This window comes from Eucyclogobius newberryi, unplaced genomic scaffold (genome assembly GCF_026437365.1).
Source record: "Eucyclogobius newberryi isolate DKJ021-1_F unplaced genomic scaffold, fEucNew1.0.hap1 SCAF_10, whole genome shotgun sequence".
NCBI lineage: Eukaryota > Metazoa > Chordata > Actinopteri > Gobiiformes > Gobiidae > Eucyclogobius > Eucyclogobius newberryi.
Genome location: NW_027315724.1, coordinates 29,096,155 through 29,120,619, shown reverse-complemented (window position 1 = coordinate 29,120,619; position 24,465 = coordinate 29,096,155). Strand labels below are relative to the sequence as shown.

The 24,465-nt window shown below is 39.3% G+C and overlaps 2 protein-coding genes and 1 long non-coding RNA gene across 4 annotated transcripts; all 3 read left to right on the top strand.

Annotated features, from left to right (window-relative positions):
- Nucleotides 1-1,175: 1,175 nt before the first annotated feature.
- tirap (toll-interleukin 1 receptor (TIR) domain containing adaptor protein) lies at nt 1,176-4,450 on the top strand. Its single transcript, XM_072458662.1, has 3 exons — nt 1,176-1,305; nt 3,664-4,230; nt 4,340-4,450. Exons 1-3 carry the CDS (start codon nt 1,299-1,301, stop codon nt 4,402-4,404), a joined length of 639 nt encoding a protein of 212 aa, XP_072314763.1. The 5' UTR covers nt 1,176-1,298; the 3' UTR covers nt 4,405-4,450.
- Nucleotides 4,451-5,129: 679 nt separating this feature from the next.
- LOC140367413 (uncharacterized) lies at nt 5,130-10,656 on the top strand. The gene is made up of 2 exons (XR_011928117.1): nt 5,130-5,379; nt 10,544-10,656. It is a non-coding gene; the product is annotated as an uncharacterized lncRNA (long non-coding RNA).
- A 5,479-nt stretch (nt 10,657-16,135) lies between these two features.
- Nucleotides 16,136-24,200, top strand: st3gal4 (ST3 beta-galactoside alpha-2,3-sialyltransferase 4). Of its 2 annotated transcripts, none has more exons than XR_011928116.1 (10): nt 16,136-16,289; nt 17,211-17,292; nt 17,573-17,662; nt 18,179-18,276; nt 18,386-18,449; nt 18,570-18,665; nt 20,043-20,232; nt 20,529-20,663; nt 23,672-23,824; nt 23,909-24,200. XR_011928116.1 is itself a non-coding variant. In XM_072453856.1 (10 exons), the coding sequence occupies exons 1-10, from the start codon at nt 16,235-16,237 to the stop codon at nt 23,996-23,998; spliced, it is 1,050 nt and encodes a 349-aa protein (XP_072309957.1). In that variant the 5' UTR covers nt 16,142-16,234; the 3' UTR covers nt 23,999-24,199. The 2 variants fall into 2 exon arrangements, 1 of the variants encoding a protein (XP_072309957.1); XM_072453856.1 differs by having other exon boundaries at nt 16,142-16,289; nt 23,675-23,824; nt 23,909-24,199.
- Nucleotides 24,201-24,465: the final 265 nt, after the last annotated feature.

Sequence of the window (24,465 nt, the reverse complement as noted above, 5' to 3'; positions counted from 1 at the left end):
GCTCTTTCGGGCTGTGCCAAATCCAAAACTTTTATATGATGAATGAATGCATGTATGTGTGACATTATTGTGAATAACTCTTCCTTTTAATAAAAATGATTACGGCTCACTAATGTCTGATATTTCTACTACTGATCCTAATCTGTGTTCAGTAGCGTTAGGCCGATTATCCAATTGTCTTTTATCCTTTCTATTTGCTTGAAATCAGTCCTTTTCTTTCAATACACTCTTTTAAGGCTTCAAATTACATCACACTCAATTCACCCCAAAAATATTCATAAAAATTAATAGTATGGCCTGGAGGTTTATTCAGGCCCATTCTTTTAACGACTGCATCAAGTTTACAGATTCCCAATCACAAACGTCCCTGTAGGTTTCATCAGTTTGAGGGATCAAGTGATGAACACTGCTGAAGAGATGATTACACTGTAGAGTATAGTTTGGAGTAAAATGAGTAAAGCAAGTGTTCATTAGCAAGAGTTTTAGGATCTTTACTCTCCATCTATTAGAAGACTGGAGATCCAGTTTCTCTGGAAAAATAAGAATTAGTTTATCCTTGTGCTCTATCAAGGTAGAGTTTATCCAATTTATTCCGTAATTCAAGTAATTTACTTTCATCTTGAGGTGTCAAGTCAGTTTTGGGACATGCATTGATTGACTTCTTGAAGTACAGCGAGTTACTCTCTTATAGGCCTTAATGTGTTATTTTTTTTTTTTCTTTTTAAACAAGATTCTATGTAGGCTGAAGATTTTATTTTTATTTATTTCTCCAAGTGATTTTTTGGCTCATAGGCAGAGGAATGAAGGTTAAGAGCAAGGAGGAGATGTCGTTGGAGCCACAAATCAATCCCAAGATATTGAACCTGGCACAGGTGCTGCTGCTTAGGCCACTCGACTACCGGGCAGCCTTATTCATTCATTTGTTTGTTTATTTGTTTTAAAATTCAAGAAAACAATATTTTTTGTAGTCAATTCGCCTATTTTTTACCGCCTCTTCAACCAAATAGAATAGCCCATATTTATCTTTCCATATTTAGAATGTTTGTTTCGAATGGGATTACAGTAACAGAAAACACTTCTGAAAATGAGTTTTCACTTGAGCGAAATCTGATGCCGTTAAGAACTTCCTCTTTTTCTGGTGTTACAAGAGAAGCACTTTGTTCCTTTGACTGTGAATATCCTTGTGTAGTTCAAGTAGAACTCTTGACTGAAATGATTGGACAGAGGTTTCCGTAGAAGATAAACCTGGATTCTGTCTGAAAATGATATAAAGAGGACACAACAATGAAGTTCAAAATATGCATGGTAGGTACAAATGTTGGGTTGTCGGGTTAATATATAATATCATCTTTTATTCATCAAACTTTATTTGATTAGGTTATTTATTTTCTGATACTTTGCTATACAACCACAACTGGAAAAAGTGAATAGCTTGCTTTGAGAGCCTACAGAGTCAAGTTTATGAAAATAAAAAGTGCAGGTGTAAGTTTTTTTTTAGTACGGAAATGATTCAGAGCAAGCAGACTATTTTAGTTTAGCTTTGAACCGAGGTCAATCTGTGAAACGTCTACTATGCTTTTAGCCTCCAAATGTTGGCCTGCTGAACACAATTTTGCTTTTAAGGGTCAGTTTAAAACCTTTTTATTTAGTCAAGCCTTTTAATTGCATTTGTTTTAGATTTTACTGTATATTGTTGTATTATGTATTGCTCACTGTAAATTTTTTGTGTTTTTATCGTTTTACTCTGTGTTTTGTGAAGCACTTTGTGACTTCTGTCTGTGAAAGGTGCTATACAAATAAAATTTACTTACTTACTACTTACAATTTTAACAAAGTGGACTGGCGCGTTCACTATTTCACTCAATTTTGTACACCGTTTACATACACACATTACCAACAACGCCACCTGAGGTTCTGGCTCAGGACCAATCTAATTTGGGACGTTGTGGGACGACAGAGGCAAGGTTTAAATCATAATATTGGTCATTTATTAATACAATCATGAATGGTTTCACAGTTCGTAGTTTCCATAGTTAGTCCATTCAGTTCATGCACTGTGAGACAAGCTGTAAGACGAGAGTTCACAAAAAGGAGTCACAGAAAGGATCACAAAAAGCCAAGACAGGGTCTGCTCCGGGTACGTGACTTTGTAACACGGCTCAGCCCGGCGCACAGCACGCCGCACATCCCGGAGGTCGCACACCACGCGGGCCCATGGGAGCCCCGCGGCACACTAACTATTGACACTAGTTATCATACAGGGTTATCTCATCCAAATGGTACTAAAGCTAAAATACCTGGACTGAGGAGCGATGTGGAGTAACCAGGACGTGTGTGAGGTCAGAGGGCGACTGACGTCACCAGACGGCACTTTATGGAGCTACTCTAGATCGATTCACCTGTCAGGGGTGTCTAAGCAGTGGCAGGGCTCCTGCCTGCAGGCTATCCTGCCACACAATGCTTTGCTGGGTTTGTGCAAACAAAACAGTTGTATACATAAGACATTTTGAAGTGCATTGTGAGTGGAGGTAATGCACAACTAGAATGATGTGATTCAAAATCCAAAACACCTTTACCACAACATAAAGTGATTGTCATGGTAAGAACAGGAAATAGTTATTTCACACACATAATGTATGCCTATATCTATGTCGGTCTGACAGATTGAGCGTATGTTTACAACAAATATTTTACAATATTCAAAAATAAGCCTGATTCTTAAAATGATCTTGGCCCAAGACCTAACACAATATCTTATCAATTGTAGAGTCACACAAGAAATAAAATCAGGATAGTCAGTAAAATGGATTAAGAGAACATAATATATAATAAAGAATAATATAATACAGAATAATTTGTTTGGTAAAAACTTGTTGAAGTTTAGTCTATAATAGACTACGAGAGGTGAGGATCGTTCTCAATGTCTTTATTTGGTGCATAAATGGGAAACAGGCAAAACAGTAGTAACAGTTGTTGTATTGTCTTGCTCCTGTGTCCGACCTACCACAGTTTAACTGTGGTTTATGTAGCTGTTTCTTGAGTCTGATGTAATGGTATGATGTCAGCTGTTTGTACCCATTCACAGATAATGAGGATGTACACAGGAAAAATATCGTGTCCCATATGATTAAATATGACACAGAGATATAAACAAGATAAATGCATGGCAATAGCTTGGTCAACATTCACAAACTCGACCAGAATCTGTACAAAGTCTTTTTACTTGTTGTTTCTGAAGACGATGACATTAGAAGACAATATTTCTTTTGAACTGCTTTTACAAAGACAACATTAAAACAGCAGCATGTCTCTATTTTCGGAGTCAAGTTTTGAAATGTGTTAAATACAGACTTAAAATAATGCACCAATGTTCACAAATTAAAAAAAAAAAGTACATAGTGAAAATAATGATGGACTATGTAAATAAGGAAAGTAATGTAAACCATAAGAGAATACTGTAATACTGAATATGGTTTGGATGACTCTGTATCCTTTATTTTGTTTTAATTGTCTATGAAAGGAGAAGGTTGGTACTGTTCTTTATAAAGTGGTGCTAAGAAAGTAAATGGCATTAACAAAAAAACAAATAAACTGTGCAAATGTTTATTGTATAGTGAGCAGTGTAATGAACTAAAAATACCTATTTTTTAATCTATGTTTCAGGATGGATTCAAAAACTTTTTAAATCGAAGGTTCCTTTGTCATCTGACGTTGGAAAAGAGGCAGAGGTGACGAGTGTCCCATCTTCACCTTCACAGACTGTCTCCCCTCCAGGAGCAGCCTGCTGCCAGCGCCAGTCCCTCCTGAACTCTGCAGTCCGATGGACCCGTCCATATGATGTGTTTGTCTGCCACAGCAGCGAGCACAGCGACACTGAAGAGGCTGAGCGCCTTGTTTCTTTTCTAGAGGCGCCTCCTCATAACCTGAGGTGTTTTTTGTCAGACAGAGACTCCTGTCCCGGAGCGGCCATACCATCTGAGCTGTGTCAGGCTGTTCAGAACAGCCACATTAAGGTTCTGCTTATCTCCCACCACTTCTTAAGGGATGAATGGTGCACTTACGTTATGCACCAGACGCTGGCAGATGGACCCATGTCAAACAGGATGATCCCCCTGGTTCGAAACTTACTGCACTCTGAGTTTCCACCAGAGCTGAAGGTTTACTCCTACTGTGACCTCAACAGAAGTACACAGCACTGCTACTTATTGGTCAAGAGGACGGTGCTTCAGTGTAAGTCATAAATACAGCGCAATAATAATTATATTTATATATACATTCATATTTATTTCAGTGTGTTTTATTGTGTATGGAACTTGTGTGACATATCTTTCTTCTTTAGACCTGAAAGACTTGGTACAAAAGCAGAATGTGATTGACTCCAGCATTGAGAGCTCTGTAACTTAACAGCATACAACATGATGTGAATAAACTTCTCCTGGATTCACCGTTATGCTTTTCTTTACATTTCTGTATATATTGCTTATTACCACCAGGTGTCACCTTTCTTTACCTAATTCATGTCAATGAAGCCGGGTCTGTTCTCTGTACATAAATGACACACTCATTACCGGTTTATGAGAAAATGTAGGCTATAAGATTTAATAAACAGTTTGAAAAAACATGTTTCCATTCACACCGTGGTCTGGTTATAGCCCATAAGCACTTTATCACTTTAAAGTAAAAAAAAAAGCCTCACAGTAACAGCTTTATAATAACTTCCCAGAAATACCACCAAAGGTCTGCAAAGCTCTTCTGGTTGAGTCTCTATCTGCACTGAATGATCTAGTCCATCCAGGCACCAGCTGTTTCAATTAAAGCTAAACAGGAGATTTAAACATTTTAAAGGCTCTCAAAATATTAGCCAGGAGACAAAAGGGAAGAGTATCATGTTCTTTCATGTTGAGTGATATTGGCCGAGCCAATTCTAAACTCTACAGTTGACTTCATTTCAATTATTCTTTGAACACATTTGAACTTGAAATCTCCCCTCTGGAATGTTTGATTACAGCGTGTGGCAGAACATCTTTTTCACAATCAAGTTTTGGCTTGTCTCTAACGCTCTGAACGTTCCCTCTCCAGCGCGCTAAAGCCTGCGCATGCGTGTCTGTGCTGAGAGAAGAGAACGCTCTGTATCCGGACTGAAGTCACATCGACTGGACGCGTGCCATCACAATGTAATGTACTTTATGACCATTGGGTGCGTCGATCCATCTTTACCATGGCGTAGTCTTTGATGCGCGTTGACAAAGCTGCGTGGACGCGCCGCACGCGGGCACAAGCTGTGACTCCTGAAGCAACGTGAACTTGGTTGCAACATCACTGTAGAGCACAACGGGCTTGTGACATGGAATAAACCTCATCTGCAGAACAGCAAAGCTGGTAAGTCTGTATCAACTAAGACGTAGGCCTATAACCTTTTCCATTTGGTAAAATGTTTTTGTTGTGGCTATATATTTTTAACATTGCTATTTTTTATATACTCCTTAATAACAAAGTAGCCAACTGATTTAAATGGTGATATTGATGTGAGCGCGATGTGTACGATACATGATTGAACATGGCTTTTTGTGACTGATTAAATTGACATTGACATGATGACTCACGTCTTTTGGCTGAAAATACTAAAATATCGACTATCCTTTTGTTACAGACATGCAGCCAAAGAGTTCTAAAAACAACATTAAGAAACTAAAATCTAAAATCAAATATCAGTAAGGCAAAATACAGTCTCTTGTCAGATAAGCTGTGTTCTCTGTCAATACACTCAGACAAGAGAATAAGTGCATCATCAGTTTGGTTGGGGTGTCTTTTATAAAGTCTTTATTAAACCAGACCCAGAGTTTTTGGAACGTTGGGCCTAGGGCTGCAGAAAATATCTTAATTGAATCGATAAATCGTAAATTGTGTTCAATTATTTAAATAATACATATATCCTCTAGAACAACATATTCTGTCCTTTCTATAGAAAAATCTTGTACATTTTCTGACATGCATGGGAATAATTTATACTAGGTTTACCACCTTATTTTTCATTCAGTCTATATGTTCTTGTGTTTTTTATTATTATTATAATAAAGGGGGAGGGGGAGAGGGAGAGAGAGGGCGGAGGGGGAGAGAGAGATGGGGGGAGGGAGAGAGAGAGAGGGAGGGAGAGGGAGAGAGGGAGAGGGTGGAGGGAGAGAGATGGGGAGAGGGAGGGAGAGAGAGAGAGGGAGGGAGAGGGAGAGAGGGAGGGAGAGAGAGGGAGAGGGTGGAGGGAGAGAGAGAGATGGGGAGAGGGAGGGAGGGAGAGAGAGGGAGAGGGTGGAAGGAGAGAGAGAGATGGGGAGAGGGAGGGAGAGAGAGAGCGGGAGGGAGAGGGAGAGAGAGGAGGGGAGGGGGAGAGAGAGAGGGAGGGAGAGAGAGAGAGGAGGGGAGGGGGAGAGAGGGAGGGAGAGAGAGATAGAGAGAGGGAGGGAGGGAGAGAGGGAGGGAGGGAGAGGGAGAGAGAGGGAGGGAGGAAGAGAGAGAGGGAGAGAGGGAGGGAGAGGGAGGGAGGAAGAGAGAGAGGGAGAGAGAGAGAGGGAGAGAGAGAGGGAGAGAGAGGGAGAGAGAGAGGGAGAGAGAGAGAGGGAGAGAGGGAGGGAGAGAGAGAGAGGGAGAGAGAGAGGGAGAGAGAGGGAGGGAGAGAGAGGGAGAGGGAGGGAGGGAGAGAGAGGGAGGGAGGAAGAGAGAGAGGGAGAGAGAGAGGGAGAGAGAGAGAGGGAGAGAGGGAGGGAGAGAGAGAGAGGGAGAGAGAGGGAGGGAGAGGGAGGGAGAGAGGGAGCGAGAGAGAGATGCAGACACTCTAGCAATGGCTTCAGCCATTGCAAATTATCTAGTTCAAATTGTTATTGCTCCTGGAGCTTACAGCATGAAGTTTGAACCGGATCCTATTGTTTAAACTCACATATCTATTACGTTCCTGGTTTTACTGCGCAGTCTCACCTGAAATCCATCCATTGTACACAATATGTCTTGTTTGCATTAGAAGAGCCTGTGAGGACCAACTGGAAACCATCATCTCGTGCCATTGTACAACTTCCTCCATGAAACTAATTAGGAGCAGACTGACTCCCAGGACTCGGAGCAGAGCCCTATCCCAACAGTACATGCTAGTGCTAGGAGTTTGCTGGCTAAAATTGTATTAAACACTGCATATTAGCCACATAAACTTTGTGGTTTCATTGACATGTTTTCCAAATTGTGGTTCTACTTGTGTGTGATCATAATGTAAATAATGTAAAAAGAGAAGGAGGACAGTGTTAGTGACCTTCAAAATCATATAGTGCATAGTAGAATCAACATTTTGGGACATTATATAACAAGATCTTACCCAGGACCTAATCTAAACAGAGCATAAAATAAATTGTAAATTATATTGTAAAAATAGTGATATGTGCTAAAATGTGCTGTAAAAAGTTTGGTTGAGGTTCAAGTGTCACATAAAATGAGAATAGACAATAAAAAATAACCAAAAACTGGCAGCCACAGAAATATCACTTTATACTGTTGATTGGGAGATTACACTTGACCGGTTGTTCTCAAGTACCACCAAAGAAAAAAAATGTCTTTCCAACAACTATTTCAGGTCTAAATCAGGACTAAACCTGGTCTTAAGTAGGAATACACATTTGCCTCAGTAGTTTTAATAAAGGGGCGAGCAAAACATGTGAATAAAATGTACTGTAAATGAAGAAAACTCTAGAACTGAAGGTGTCCGTGTTCCACCTCATGCAGCAGTTCTCAACCTTTTCAGTCCTCGCAACCTCCAGAATCACAAGCTTTGGCATTCGCAACCCCCAATCATAAAAAGTAAGCTCCCCACTGCACACTCCTCTTCCTTTTTGTGGCCTGTATTAATATTTTAAATTATAGACTGTATACTGAACTCCATATTTTAATTTAGCGTATCTCCAAAACCATAATTGCGATATTTATACATTTTTCGGTGATTTCACAATAACTGATACAGGGTAGGGTAATCATAGTATACAAATATGAGATGATTTACAAATAAATAACAAGTTACAGATAGCCCATATTTATTACTTAATTGCAATTCAATTTAGATTGTATGTAGGATATGTTTTTTTGCTGGATTTTCTGGTGCAATCAAAATCTTTGAGCTTCTTTAATCTTTTGTACAGCCGGTCAAAATGCCCTGAATGGGTGGCAGATTTAGCTCCTATGACTGGATTATATTTCTAGATTATGTGTTTTAGAGGTGATTTTCCTCTTGAACAGAAAAACATGTGAACATGTGAGAGCGTAACTGGGGAAGATAAATTTGATGGATGGTAGGGATTTATGTGTGAAGGTTAAATTTATGTCTTCTATGTACTTTGTACTTTGTAAATCTAATACAGTGGGAAAAGGTGTTGCTGCATGATCAGTATTGTGTCAGCTACAGCCTTGTTGTAGGTCAGTAATAGAGAATGAATATATATTCAAATTTTTAGCACCTATATATTTTTGGAAAATGTGGCAATAACATTTAATTCAATTTGTGAGCCTTGCTGTAGATATTAAAATGTTGATATTTTGGCAAAAAACAATTATTGGCCATAGCAGCAAAACAAATATTGGTTATTGGTATAGGCTGTAAAACAAAATATCGTAACATTCTACTCATGTTAAAGAGGGCGACACAGTCTCTTCCTTTAAGAACAGGCTTAAAACGTTCCTCTTTGAAATCGCTTTTGGTCAGGCCAGTCAAGAACGGAAATAATCTTATAAACCTACAGTTTTCCGATCTTTCTCGCTTCAATCTCCTGTCCGTCTGAGGGAGTCGGATCTCTCCTTCACTGTGGAACTTCTCTAGGTTTCTACTTTTTCCCAAAGTGGTTTGGTAGTTTTTCCTGGCCGAGAAGGAGGGTCTAAGGACAGGGGAGCTTAGGACATTTGTCTTAGGACACGGGATGAAGGGACATTATCAAGTCCCTATGAACATTGTTTAATCTGTTTTGCCTTGAAGCAACTACTGTTGTGATTTTGGGCATTACAAAAATACATTGAATTGAAATTGAATTGAATTCTCCATGCCCAAAAGCAGTATTTTATCTTTGTACATTTGGACTGTTGTAATCTCCTTTTGATATATTCTGTATCTACCTCTGTATCTACCTGCGTTGCACCAATGAAATTTCCCCATAAGATAAGATAAGATAAGATATTCCTTTATTGTCCCACATGGGGAAATTTCATTGGTGCAACGCAGGTAGATACAGAGGTAGATACAGAAGAACAGATCACTTATAGGAAGTCTGAAAAACACTTTCAATAGAAGATCTCCTATAAATAAATAAAAACTCCCATAGACAAATAAATAAATAAATAAATACATAAATACCATTGCATGTGATCACGACAGTAATTGCACATGAATATGTGTCACGACAGCACATAGATTGCACATGAATTTCACAGTAATTGCACATGAATTGCACATGAATTCCAACAGCAATTGCACATATGACAGAATTGCACATCAGTATTAGGTTAGGTCAGTATTGCGAGTGTTCAGTACTAACAGTTTTTGTTATAAAGTCTGACAGCAGCAGGAAGGAAAGACCTACGGAACCTTTCCTTCACACATCGAGGGTGGATCAGTCTCTCACTGAAGCTGCTCTCCAGAGCGGAGAGAGTGTCCTGCAGGGAGTGACACTCATGCTCCTGTCATGTGGGACAATTAAGGAATATCTTATCTTATCTTCCCAAACAAACAACATTCTCCTCTGAGGTCAGACTGTGACTCTGTCCGGGAGCTTTGTTGCTTTCAGTCCCATCACATGCACAATAGGGGACCAATGTATGATAATACTGGTAATACTAAAAATGTTCATCTTTTTATTTATTTCAAACAACCACACACTTGTGGTGATAATCATCACTTAGCTACAGACTTTCCCTGAGGCAAACAATGTTTTTGCAACTGTCTCCATGGCCCTAAGTGTTTATTCTTATTATTATATCTTCTTATTCTTAACAGCACTATTCAGCACTACTGAACCGGATGTACGCGAATCAATAGCCCATTGGACACAAGCAATACAGAATACTCAACATAGGAGTTAATAACTGCAGAATTCAGGCCAACACCGTATTACCATCATAAATCTTGTACTACGCTTCATAAGACTAAATACAAGGAGAAGAGGCCAATTACAAATGTTTCTGTGCCACCTCAAGTGGAACCATGACTGAGGGCAGTATTTATGAAGAGGTTTAAGTTGTGATAACTTACAGCTGCAGATACAAACTGTCAGAAAAGAGACTTTGAATTCACAATCCAAAATGTTTCATGCTGGAGTAAATGAGAGGGTCTTTATTCTTTTTTTCTTCCAAGACTATGTTGTCGTTAAGGCAAATTAAATCCCTCCTCGCTGTGGATCCTCTGCCCGACATGCCCTGTGGCATTACACTACAAATCACTGACCTGCTGTTCTCTGCAGCCATCTAACCCCCAACCTCCCGTCTGTCCCAGTGCTGTAACACAGGCAACTTTGGTGTTGCTCTTTACTAGGGTTGCCTGTGGTGCGGCTGGAGAGCTTGAACATCGTGTGCCTCCTGTGTGTGGGGGCTTCATTGCATCCAGCTGTTATGTTCCACTTAGTCATGTCCAGTTAAAGGGAGTATGTACAAAGCAGATTTTTTTCAGAATAACATGACATTTTATTATTTTGTTGCAAAATAACTGATCATATTCTTTTAATATCTATTTTCTCGTTGCAGAAAAATAACACAGAACAAGAAAAATCTAATATACAAGAGCCACTTTCCTGAAAATGAATGTAACAGAAGGTAAGTTGTTATGCTGTCTCGACCATTGCCATGCAGATGTTAAAGCATCTTTACACTACTGACATTTTATTGGAAGTTGAAACTAACTTTGTAAATATTTGAACATATGTGAAAGTCCACATATGTAAGGGACAGAGGGTCAGGAACAGAACACACTTGCAAAATTAAAAGATTTCAGGCATTTATTTAGCTCAAAAAAAGATTCAAAGGTAATCATAATGTGGGCCCATAAAAGAGGTCAACAGAACAAAGCACCCAAATGAACACCAACTGACCTAACAAAGAACACACAGGGGAAACATTTAAACAGGCTGATCAGACCAGCTATAATGACAAAGAGGGCGACAAGACTAGCAATGGATGAAGAAATACTTACATAACTCAAATCATCTTTAGCGTAAATACAAAATTATGCTATAGTAAAATAAAGATTAATACACTCAATACAATACAACTGAGTTAAACTTTCACCTAAACCCCCTAATCTGCCTGCCATGGTTCAGGCCATAGGGTGGAGCGGAGCCTAGCCTGGAAATCACGCCCAGGGCTGGATGAGTGGCAGCTGGGGCAACCCTCACAACACAAAACAAATATTCATGGTTGATAAGTAAGATATTCCTTTATTGTCCCACATGGGGAAATTTCATTGGTGCAACACAGGTAGATACAGAGGTAGATACAGAAGAAAAGAACAGATAAAAGAAGTTTGAAAAACACTCTCAGTAGAAGATCTCTTATAAACAAAAACTCCCATAGACAAAACCTCCCATTACCCAACAAGGGATGGAGGGGGAAAATAATAAAGATGAAAATAAATAAATAAATGCCATTGCATGTGATCGCGGCAGTAATTGCACATGAGTTGATTATTGATTATAGTGATCAAACCACAGTGATGGCAAGAATACTTTGAAAATGTATTTAGTTACGGAATACCTGCTGATAACATGTAACATTGAGTTACACGGTCCAATTAGAGTACTGTCTTCTGAATACTTTCATGTGAGTTGCATTATATTATAGTGTAAAAACATGTCGTAAGAATAAAACTGCTATTTGTTTTGCTTCACTATTTGTTGTGCATCTGTTTATAAGATAATAGAACCTTTAAATCAGAGAAAGAAAAAATTGCACATGCACTTATTATAACAGCTGCGTTTTCTATTTTTCTCACTAATTCAGTGACGTTAGAACCCTAAATTGTGTGCTCAAATACCATAATGTATTCTTCTGATTTCAGAAAGTAACTGTATTCTGAATACCACCAAAAGAAATGAGTATACTTAAAATTAGTATTCTGAACGTGTCTTTTCGGTACATGTATTCAGCTACTTCCCAACACTGTCAAACTAGTGCTTTGATACTTGCTGCATGTTGCCTTAAGAATGATTGGGCCATTCTGTGTCTAGTTTGCAAAATCTTCCTGTGACTGCGCAAGCTTCATCTGGGTGGTTTACCCCTTCACATACACTATGTTCCCCTTTAGGGCCATGACTGTAAAAGAGACTTCCCTGCTTAAATAATGGTCAAATATACATAAAAAAGCGTTGGGTTTTGTATTTGTTCGCTTTTTACATAAATACACATAGAGGAACTAAGACGCCGATATATACCTAAAACAGTAACGTGATATCAGAGTGCACAATCTTAAATTATGGTTCATCGTCAGTTTCAACCACAAGAGATAAAGATAATGATGGAACATTCAGACATGTGGGTGTTAATTTAAGATTGCCTCACCCTCTTCTTGCTCCACTCCACTGTGTTTAGGGCAATACCATTTACTTTTGCTACCATTTACATTTACAGGAGTTAAAGCTGTGTTCCTCCTGTTTGCAATTCATTTCCTCCGATGCACCATTCAAAGCCAAATTCCACAGCATTTTTTACTTACACTTACTTTGCATTAGGGATGTCAAGATGTGTGCGTGTGTGCGTGTATACGACGGAGGCCAGTGTGCCAACAAGCCCGATCTGTTTATAATGATTGACACACAAGTGAATGTGGATGAAGGCGCTTTACAACATGGAGCTCAGCGCGAGTACAGTTGTTTTATGCCTCAGCTGCCTTCTTCTAGTTGTATTATCATAATGGCCCGTTCAGACCGGTGCGGCAAAAGCGTCCAGTTTACATTCAAAGTCTATGTAAACGCGCGTCGAGCACCTCCTGCGTTTTTGCGGCGCGGCTTCCGCTTATTTGCGGCGCGATTCGCCGAGGAGCGCGGCGAGGCGGGCGCGCTTTCGCGTTTTCCGCTCGAGACGCTTTGACGGGCGTATAAGCATCAAAGCATCAAAACGGTTCGCCGCAAATAAGTTCAGAATTTTGAGCTTTTCTGCGGCGCGGCGGTGCAGCAGCCAATCAGAGATGACGCTCCGGTGATGTACCTACACATTTCCCCCGAGAAGAACCGGCACCACAACAATGACAATATATATATATAGATATATATATATATCTATATATATATATCTATATATCTATATATAGAGATATATATATCTATATATATATCTATATATATATATATATATATATAGAGAGAGAGAGAGAGAGAGAGAGAGAGATATATATAGTTATTTACTGTTCTATTTTTCCACAAAATAAATTATTTTATATTATAAAATGTGTGTCCTGTTTACATGCATCTTTTTCATATATATAATACTGGGGAGTCTGTGGGAAATTCAGTGGCTATTTAAAGATGTACTTATTTAATTTACCACAATTCAAGATCATAAACAAAAACAAACAAGGACAAGATGAGATAATCCTTTATTAGTCCACACAGTGGGGAAATTTCAGTGTTACAACGCACAAGTAGGTACAGAAGTAAAGAGAACAGATAACTTAAGAGCTGAGAAGCTTCTCACTGTTTTATTCATTTAACTTTATCTCATTCTGTGTAAACAACCAGACATTTGGGCTCAATCTTGAGTCAGCATGTGGTCTTTGCTATAAATATGAAAATCCCTTTATCAAAAACACTTCTGTGTTGTGGACGTCCAGTCCTCTGTTGTGGACGTCCAGTCCTCTGTTGTGGACGTCCAGTCCTCTGTGTTGTGGACGTCCAGTCCTCTGTTGTGGACGTCCAGTCCTCTGTTGTGGACGTCCAGTCCTCTGTGTTGTGGACGTCCAGTCCTCTGTTGTGGACGTTCAGTCCTCTGTGTTGTGGACGTCCAGTCCTCTGTTGTGGACGTCCAGTCCTCTGTTGTGGACGTTCAGTCCTCTGTTGTGGACGTCCAGTCCTCTGTTGTGGACGTCCAGTCCTCTGTTGTGGACGTCCAGTCCTCTGTGTTGTGGACGTCCAGTCCTCTGTTGTGGACGTTCAGTCCTCTGTGTTGTGGACGTCCAGTCCTCTGTTGTGGACGTCCAGTCCTCTGTTGTGGACGTTCAGTCCTCTGTTGTGGACCTGAAGCTGCTGGTGATTGTCCTGTAGAAATCCCCAGTGGCAAGAAATCTGAATAATAAAACAAACAAATAACTGTATAGCCTAAATTTAGTTTACTTGTACTTTCATTAAATATACCACAATATTACACAGCACATACACAGCACATACACAACAGATACACAACAGATACACAACAGATACACAACAGATACACAGCACATACACAGCACATACACAACAGATACACAACAGATACACAACAGATACACAACAGATACACAGCACATACACAGCACATACACAGCACATACACAACAAAATCTGCTCTTATTAAATGACATCCTTCATAACAGTGACATAATCAGTCCTGTTGAATCTCAGAGCTGCTTTTGACACTGTCGATCATGGGATTCTCTGTCAGAGACTAGAGGACTGGGTGGGCATCACTGGCACTGCCCTAAATTGGTTCAGGTCCTATCTTGAAGACAGGAAGTACTTTGTTGAAATTGGAAACTGTGCCTCAGACCACATGCCCATGACCTGTGGGGTGCCCCAAGGGTCAATCCTGGCACCTCTTCTATCCAAACTATACATGTGTGTGTGTGTCATATCACAATTACACAGATGAAACTCAGATCTGTCTCGCTAACAGAAGGTCAATATAGACCAGTGGAGTCACTTTGCCATTACATCTGACAGATCAGTATGTGGATGCAAAATAACTTTGTCCAGTTAAACCCTAAAGCTTTATGTCCAGTAGGCTGGATTACTGTAATGGCCCACTCACTGGCCTCCCCAGACAAGTGGTTAAACAGTTACAGTATTTTCAAAATGCTGCTGCTTGGGTCCTTACTAGAACTAGGATATGAACCATCTCGGACTCTAAAGACCACAAGGACCGGCCTCCTGCTGGTGCCCAGAGTCAGGACTAAACATGGGGAATCTGCGTTTCAATATTATGCAGCTAAAATCTTGAACGGCTTTCCTGAGGTTGTCAGAGTAGAGGCCTGTCTAACCTCTACTCTTGACAGCCTCATCGTCTTTTTTAGCTGGGAATTTTATCTGCAATTTATATTTTAAATACATTCTAATGTGACTATTTATGCTTTTACTTTCTGTATTGCACGTTATTTTGTTATGTGATTTTTATGTGTTTTATGGCTGTGGTTACATTTTGTATGAATGGTGCTCTACAAATAAATCTTGATTAATAATACTTAAGAGCTACAATTTATATAATTTAATCCTATTTTGGCCATTATAAGGTATTTTCAGTGGCGGGTTAATTGTTATAATTAACACATTTTCCTCTCACGTGAATATTTGCAAGTTTAAACATGAAATAATACAATATCAACATTTCCTTTCTTCTTGCTGATAATTGTGCCTTCGTAATATTGTGATATTGCGATAAATCGTGACTCTAAAATGTTATATTGTGACATCCCTACTAGACATATTTATCACCAAGCACCAGTTCAGGGATGCCATAAAACAAAAAGTACAATTGCATTTAGACAGCAGTATGTAATAAAATGTTTCAGAATGCCCCAGTCAAAAATATTACACAAGCATCTATTTTGAGGTCAATTTTACACACAATTATTCTATTTAGTCACGTTACCTTAAGTATACTTTACCATGTTGCAAATATGTGTTTCTAATCAATATTGCCTTCATTGTGTAGTTTCTTATTGAGTGATGTCTTGAGAGAAATGACTATATTTATTCATCTGACACAATCTCACCATCCTCTAAAAAGGCCCGCCCAACTGGTGACAAAGATGTCACGATTCTCCTTTCCTGTACCCCTCCCCTTTTTCGGTTAAAGGCTGAGACTGTGTCAAATTGTGACTTTTATAGTGATAAAAGTGAACTGCCCATTATGATGCAATAAAACCACAGGCAGTTTTGCTTTTTGTTGTTTGTAGTTCCCCTTAACCGCAGGTTTTCCAAATAAGATGGTATCATTGTGTGTCTCTATGAACACAGAACCAGGCTAACCCCATGCGGCAGTAGGCATGAGACATGATGGCACAGAGGAGCTGGTGAAGATGTCCCAGAAGTCAGCAAAAAGTAAGATTTTTTATTTAATTTATTTTTCTTTTCTTTTTTTACCTATTTGTTTATTTGTGACATTGCACTTTTCTCAACATCAAACAAAATAGACTATGTAAATCTGAGTCAAAAGGAGTTATTGTGTTCTGAATGATGCAGTATAGTATAATAGGAGATATGTCGTCCACATTTGACAGACAATCGCTAGAAAAACATCTATGATTAGTCCGTACCGTAATTGGACAGTTGTCTGATCCCAAACGTAGGAGCGGCTGCCCATTGTTACCAAAACAATTTATTCAGGTTTTTCTTATGTATCTGAAACACAACAAGTTTCAACAATCTGGGCCGCGCCTCAACAAAGCAACGCCCCGCTCACCTGTGTTTTTCAATTCACTCAGAATGACTTAGAACATTGGCAGTAGTCAATGTGAGCCGTCGTGGACCTCGTGCCTCTCTTAAAGGCGGTATGGACGATTTTTCGGCGATTTGAGAACGAGGGTGGAAGTGCACATGCCACTCCCCCGTGCGGACCGATACAACACACACATGCGTTTGTTTATTAGCGCAACGGAGCGCATCGCATCTCTCGTCTCCCGTAGATTTCCGTCCACTTCTGCGTCAGCTCGAACTGTCTTTCTCCGTCTTCATTTTGCCCCGTACACTGAGGGAACTATATTATGATAGATCCATGCGCTTAGGCACGCGGAAACGTGGGGACGAGCCACACGCGGCTGCAGGTGAGCGGTAGGTGCGTTTTATGATTGATACGTGGCAGGTCAAATGATTTATCCACGCCACGAGGAAATATGATAAAAAATTTACTGAAAAAAATTGTCCATACCACCTTTAAGTGGGGCTCCAAAAGAAATAATTGTATGTGTATGTTTTTGCATGCAAATGTACTCTGGTGCTTAATCTGTTCACGTCTGTTCACAGCATGGTGCCTTAGGCTTTTCCCAGTTTTTCTCTTCTGCATCTCCTTCTTCACGTACTACTGCTCATACACCATACTTCAGAGGTAATCACACACATGCTAGTGTAATTTCCCTTTTTCTGGAATTGAGGTCACATAATTACACAAATGCCTAGCACTGGTGAGCTCCAAGCCTCTATTGCTGAGTCATTTAAAACAAGTTTAAAGTGGTCTTTGTAGGCTACTTCACATACCTATTCTGCCCTTTGAGGTCACGAAGCCGGGTAACTAGACTGAGTTACTGGCACACTTAAGGCCTGTGAACCATGAGAAGTGTCTTTGCCAGCCTCTTGTAATTGTTTGTTTGTAATTGTCTGTGCCTCAGCTATGGAGGAGCCAACAAGCCTCTGAACAGTAGCAAGTCTCTGTGCGGCGGCTGGCTGACCCAAAAAAAGTGGGAGAGTCTTAACTTCAAGTGAGTAATGCCACATTTATGCTATTTCTGTGGAAAGTGAAGGGAGTTGAGGCCTTATTAAGCACACTATAAAAGGCAGTTCATCACGCTGGAATTTTCCCATTGTGAGATGAATGCAGTTTTCTGATATTGGTTTACATATTACCTATGTTTTATCTTGTTATTAGAATCATAGCTATAAAAATCCTCAGGACTACTAACCCTTTTGGACATAAATGCCTAGTGTATCACAATGTGTTGGTGTTCAATATCAGCAGTGACGTTTAATATCAGCAGTGAAGTTTGAAAATGATTTATCTGTGTAGTTTACTTGCCAGGAACTGACTGAACATTTAGCCTAAATTGAGATTATTAACCACAACTACTTGTTGGCATCATTGCTTGTATTGTCTATTGTGCATTTAGCTAAACGCCCAGCCAGTCTTTCCTCCTCATGTTCTGTGCGTCTCTTGTGAAGTCTATGCATAGTGCTGAAATGTACACTGCTCTTTTCTTTAATGTTGTTTTTACTTGCAGTACTAGCAGACAGAGCCAGCTCTTTCTGAAACTGGATGACTTCTTCTGGAGAAAGCATTTGTCAAAACTACCACTACCATATGGCATTAAGGGCAGTGGTATGTTTGCTTTACTAGTTATCATCCTGCCAAGAGTATTTCTATATGTTGTATGTGACAGCTAACATTCTGGGAGGACACTGCAGTAATTCAAAAATTCTGATTTCAGAACAGATGCTTACAAAAGTCCTAGCTGCTACAGAAAGTTTCCAAGAGTCAAAAAATGTTGAAAAGTAAGTGTGAAGATCACACTGAATATTATATAGTGTAGTGTGTATATACTTAACATAGAATATTTGCTATGAGGTATACTGTAAATAAGCAACTTACGTCTTGGTGTTTTTCTCCTTTAGCCTTGAATGTAAAACCTGTGTGGTAGTAGGAAACAGCTTTTCTATTAAAAACACCTCTCTGGGAAGTGTCATCAACAAATATCACGTAGTATTTCGGTGAGTATGTAACTTTCTCTATACTGGATCCAAGCTGTTGGTCAAATATCATGCGGTTTGAGTTCAAGTACCACAACATTCTGCCAATAGTCTACAATTGATCTTTGATGTAGCGTTTCCATTTAAACTTGAAAACTGAGCAGATTTAGTATATCTGTATTTACATTTCTTAGCCACATAAAACAAAAACTGGCAATATGTCCAACACCTCTCAGCACAATCAAGCACCGGTCCAGATGATTGGAAGGAGTTTTAGCCAGGATTTCAGTAAGGAATTTGTGGCTCCCTGATAAATAATGATAAAGTTCCATATTTGTGAATTTGAATTTAGGTTGCCAGGTATACTTGCCCATGCCTGCTTTGTCTGAAAAGAACTCTAGAATGATTTCTAAGGAATTTAAGATGTAAGTCTTATCATGAACGCTGTTCTGGAAATCAGAATCAAAATCACTATCAGAATCTGAAATAAAAAATGAATGAAGAAATACAAAGAAAACAGACTGTTTTTTGAGTGTTTGATTTGATGAAAATCAAATAAAGGGAAGACTAAAGTCCATCAGGTGCAGCGTTAAAATTTTCCCCAAAAGGGGCTGTGCTGATTACAGTACTTATACTTCTTCACATCACACGGGAAAGGTTGGGCGCGGAGGAGAGACCATGAAACCAGTTTGTACCGGAAATTGCTATCACAACACTTTTAAGTGTTGTGATAGCAATAGGTCACAAAGCACAAAGCTTATTTCAGTCAATCATTTCACATAACAAAACATTCTATTGCAGCTATCAAGTTAACAAGAATTAGAGTATAAAATTTACTATTGACCCTTATCTTTCCATTATTGACTACTGTGAACCAAACTGCCACTAATCTCACTTTATATAGTTAAAATATAAACTTATTCCAAGGTTTTATAAGCTGCTTTCTCACGGTAGGCTTTGGCCTTGCCACAATGCATTTAGCCCCCTTCGAGACTGTCCCCCTCCAACAGAAGCTAATCATTTCCCGGCAAAGAAGAAAAAGGTTATTGATATTTAAAATTCAGAGCATTCCTGACTGTTTACGTCATGATCCTGGTGTGGTGAGAGAAAAGATCCTGCTTAAACATGCTCATAAAGAGCTGACCAAACATTCGCAACAGACATCTTAGCGTCTTGCACTGCCAATGTTTTACATATGGGTGTTTCCACTTGTCAAATTTTCTTCCATATTTGAATTGTAAATCAACAAACTTTTCAAAGAGTAAAATAAAACTACCAGATATTTTACTTTGCAAAGTGACCTCAGTCTTTTTTGTGTTAGTCTACATTGTGTTAGTGCATTTATTGTGTATATATACTGTGTAGTGAATTCTTCAGGTTGTTCATGTGTTTCTGCAGATTAAACGATGCACCCGTCAGAGAGTATGAGGACGATGTGGGCAACAAGACCTCAATGAGGCTGTTCTACCCAGAATCGGCCTCCGTTAACCCCACTCTGCACAATGATCCCGGGACACTCATGGTGCTGGTGCCTTTCAAACTGGAGGATCTGCGCTGGCTCAAAGAGATCCTCTACAATGAGAAAAGGGTACATGTCCAGCCTCGCCACCTTTCTATAAACATCAACTAAGATTAGGCCATTTAAACTCAGGCGCAGTCATTCACATCCCGGTTGAACCCCTCCAGCTGAAAAACAGTGGTGTATTTTCCACTGAAGACTGTGTAGCCTGCAGCATTCTCACCGCTAATAGTTGCTGGGTCATTACTTGCTAATTTGTGCAAGGATTTACTTGGCCTCAGAGATGAGAGAGTCATCGGTTTATTAGCATGTATTGGCCATAACACCTTCTGTTTTTGTGGAATTCATCTTTATTTCTTATTCAGGTCCGGAAAGGCTTTTGGAAGCTCCCTCCGCAGATCTGGTTGGCAGACCCAATGAAAATCCGAGTGCTGAATCCACACTTTCTACACCAGACGGCAGAACGACTGCTCCATATTCCACTGTATTCAAGTCAACAGGTGAGAGACAAACACACGATGTCTGGTCAGGAAATTTCCAGCTCCTTCAGCAAATCCACTGACAAAACTGAGCATAATCATAATATGTAGATGATTAAACAAATGTAAATATACAAGTTCAACTTCATCAGATTGTAACCCAACCCTAACTTCAGTCCTTTCTCTAGTGAAACATTGGAGTCGCAAAACATGAATTGGATTGTTTTCAGTCTTTGTGCTCTATTGATCTCTTTTGTTTAAGCAAATATTAACCCTGACTTGTTTTGACTCAGAGATTTTTTTTCAAACTCATGCTTCAGCTGTGGGCCCTCCTTTTCTTCTGCTGTGGACCTTTTGCATGTTCGAGATCACGTGGTCTTCTGCCAATTTTCTCTTTTTTTGAGTCAGGGTTCTTTTGGACTACAGTTCACAGAGAACAGTATGTGTCATGAGCCCAACAGGAGTCTGCACCATCTGCACAGACTGTATAGAAAAGTCTGTGTATTGTGAACATTGAGCCCACGGCTAGTTGTGTCTTCTCTTTTGTTTCCTTCTGGCTTTACTTTCTGAGCACACTAAAGACCTCACTGCACTTGGCTGCCCTTGTAGCCCGGCATACGTGGGCTGTGCTTTAACCACTCGACCACTGGGCAGCTCAAGATAAGGACATTTCTATTAGACAATGATATGGTTGGGCATTTTTAGTCTAGTATATAACAGGGAGGTATGTTTACGCCACACATTCACCACATCAAAATTGGCCTAAACCAGGATTAAGCCCGACATTAAACATGGAGTAGACCAGAACTAACTTAACAATGACTAGAACAAGACCAAACCCATACAAGGACTCAAATTGGCTGTATTTAGAACCAAATAACAACAAGTGTGACTTCTAATGACTAATTGTGACTATAGGGACTAATTCTAGAGGTCTCATCTCAGTCTATTGAGTCCAAAAGGTCCCAAAGTCTGGTTTGTCATCAATACCCTATACAAATCAAGCAAGTTAAGTGCTATAAACATCATGAGGAAAAAATAATACGCATGTTGTGCTAAAATCTCTCAACATTTTCAAGCTTGTATTGCCACTCTAATGCTGTCAAGTCTCCTCTTTGCTCTTATACTTTTCCACTGATGGCGCTACCGGATCTTCACGAACCATCATAACATAGTAAATGGACTACATTTTCTCTCTTCTTTCGTGGAATGTACTTTACACTCTGTTCTTTTGCATTGATCACTCTATCTAAACTCTGGGGCTGCTGTGGGTCTGGCCAAAATTGGTGACAGCATGTACCCGCCCACCCCTCTCCTCATTCCCTCTCACCAAGGCTCCATGGGCCCAGGGCCAAACTATGCGCCACACCACTGCAGAGCGTTTGTGTGTCAGCGACAACATGAAGTGAATACACCAAACGTCAGCTGTTTGAAGATGTAGTATCACTCTTTTACTACTTGTCTTTCAAACTCAGTACTTTGGGCTCACTTTTTTCTATGGTTTATATTTGGGTCATTGACAGGAAATCATGGATCGGGGTTATCAGTCATCAATCATGGAGATGTGTGGTGTTTAAGTTCTGTGTAAGTGCAAACGCTTAAAATGTCTTGCATACATTTTTGATTGTCTTTTCTTACTCTGAATAAATTGACATATTTAGCAATTTGAGCTACAGCTTGTTTGATTCAACCACTAAGATTAGGCTTTCGGGTCTGTCACCAATTTACCAATACTCCAGACACATGTTTTTATTTTCCTCTTTCCCACAGAGAACAAGGAAATGCTTTGCCAGTGATTTAGCCAAAGGAAACTCTCTGACAATCGAGCGACCATGTAATGGATATTTATAGACGATTATGAGTTTTGTTACATAAGAGTTGTTTAATGTAATGCTGGATCATGTCTTGGAATTCATTTTCTGTTCGGCTGTAAGTTTCAAAGTTGGAATGATGCAAATGAAAACAAATTCAGCTGACTGCTCCCCATTGACGGGCTTTTTAATCCTGTGACGTGTTTTAGTTGACAAGCGTTTTCATGTAATGTGGGTATGTGGCACATCAGATTTGGTATTATTTTTTGAGTGCAGCTAAACTCCAGGTAAAGTTAATCATTGATAGATTTGGGGGAAGGGTGCTCATACAGTTACTCTGTGGTCCCTCTGGTCTTAATTGTCTGTGGAAACACAAATATCAAATACCCGGAAGGTCAGTCTTTCAGGGACACAAACATAGGCATTTGTCCTCAACATGACACAATTACAAATTGTATGATCTCCTTCAGTTCAGTTCAGTTTAGTTAATTCTATGTGAACACATTGTGTTATTCACTTCTTTCGTTCACATTCAATTATGATCACATATTTAACATAGGAGTAGGAAGAAGTAAGATACAGTCCAGAGTCAGTTTATTAAACTACACTATACTATGTATACATGTGCAAAGGATAAATAGTAATTATTTTGTTATATTTATTATACATTATCAAATTAAAAAAACCAAGGAAAAACAAAAAAAATCTGGATAACTTTTTATTTAATATCTATTTGCCCTAAGATAATAGGTATGTTTTCCTGCTTATGTGAAGCATTTACAGGCCATTAAATTTGACTTTTCGCCCAAACAAATTGACTTGGGATGGGTTGATGAACTCATGCCTTATCAGTTTGCTTTTGCAGCTTACATTCTACGGTATGCATTTCTTTTTGACACACGTTTCCTCATGTTTTTTTTATCTGAGGGATTTTCTTCTTGAAACATGCTTTTACTTTTTTTAAACAAACGACTATTTCAATTTTCCAATGAATCAGTGCTAATCTTTTTTGTTGTCAGTAACCGTTTCCTACTTCCGGGAAGGAGGAACTTTAGGTCTGGGCAATGGGATTTGTCTCGATGCTGCCATCTAGTGGTTGCCTTATAAACCATCATACAACAACCCAAATAGATTCACTAGAATATTAATATCATGCCAAGCTATGAAAAGGTGTGAACCTGAGTACAGTGGGCTGTTACATTGTTTCATTTGTTCCAGTAGCCAGTGCATCCCACCACGGGCATCCTCGCTGTTGTTGTTGCACTCAACTATTGTGACGTGGTCCATATCGCTGGATTTGGATATCCACATTCAAAGAACCAAAAGCATCCGATCCACTACTATGGATCCGCCACAATGAAGTCTATGAAGGTAAGGAAATCTGATTTTGCTTTTCATTTCACAGGTGTATTGTTATTATGTATAGTAATGCCCTCTTGTCCTTTGTATGTGCAGAACTCTTACCATGACCTTAATCATGAAGCCGAGGCTTTAAAAAGATTGGAGGATGCAGGAGCCATCTTATACCTTCATCCACATCTATGACACTGACTCTCACAGTTGTACTTTGCACCTTTCAAACTCATTACATTCAACTGACATGTGTTCAGTGTCATATAGAAAAGACGGAGTGAGCTCTAGTTCTGATGACACTGTGCACAGTAACATGATAGTAATGTGAATTACATTGTGATCCAGAGAAGAGATTATTTCCCTGCTTCTATTTGGGAATTTATCAACGACAGTGCCTAAAGATCTTCATAATGAGGGATGTTCTAATTTTTTCACCTTTTGTGTTTGTAGATCTCACATTTAAAGATTCATTTTATTTGTTTTATGATGATAAAAAAAGTCTTCAATCAACAATAATTCATTTTTCACCATATTCTTTTAAAGATATCGGTGTAGCATTGCAAGTCTAATGTTTCTATCTTAGTAGACCTTTTCTGTTAATTTATTAAATCATTTTTTTAATGACGGTGATGAATGGTAAATTGATGCTGCTCGAAATT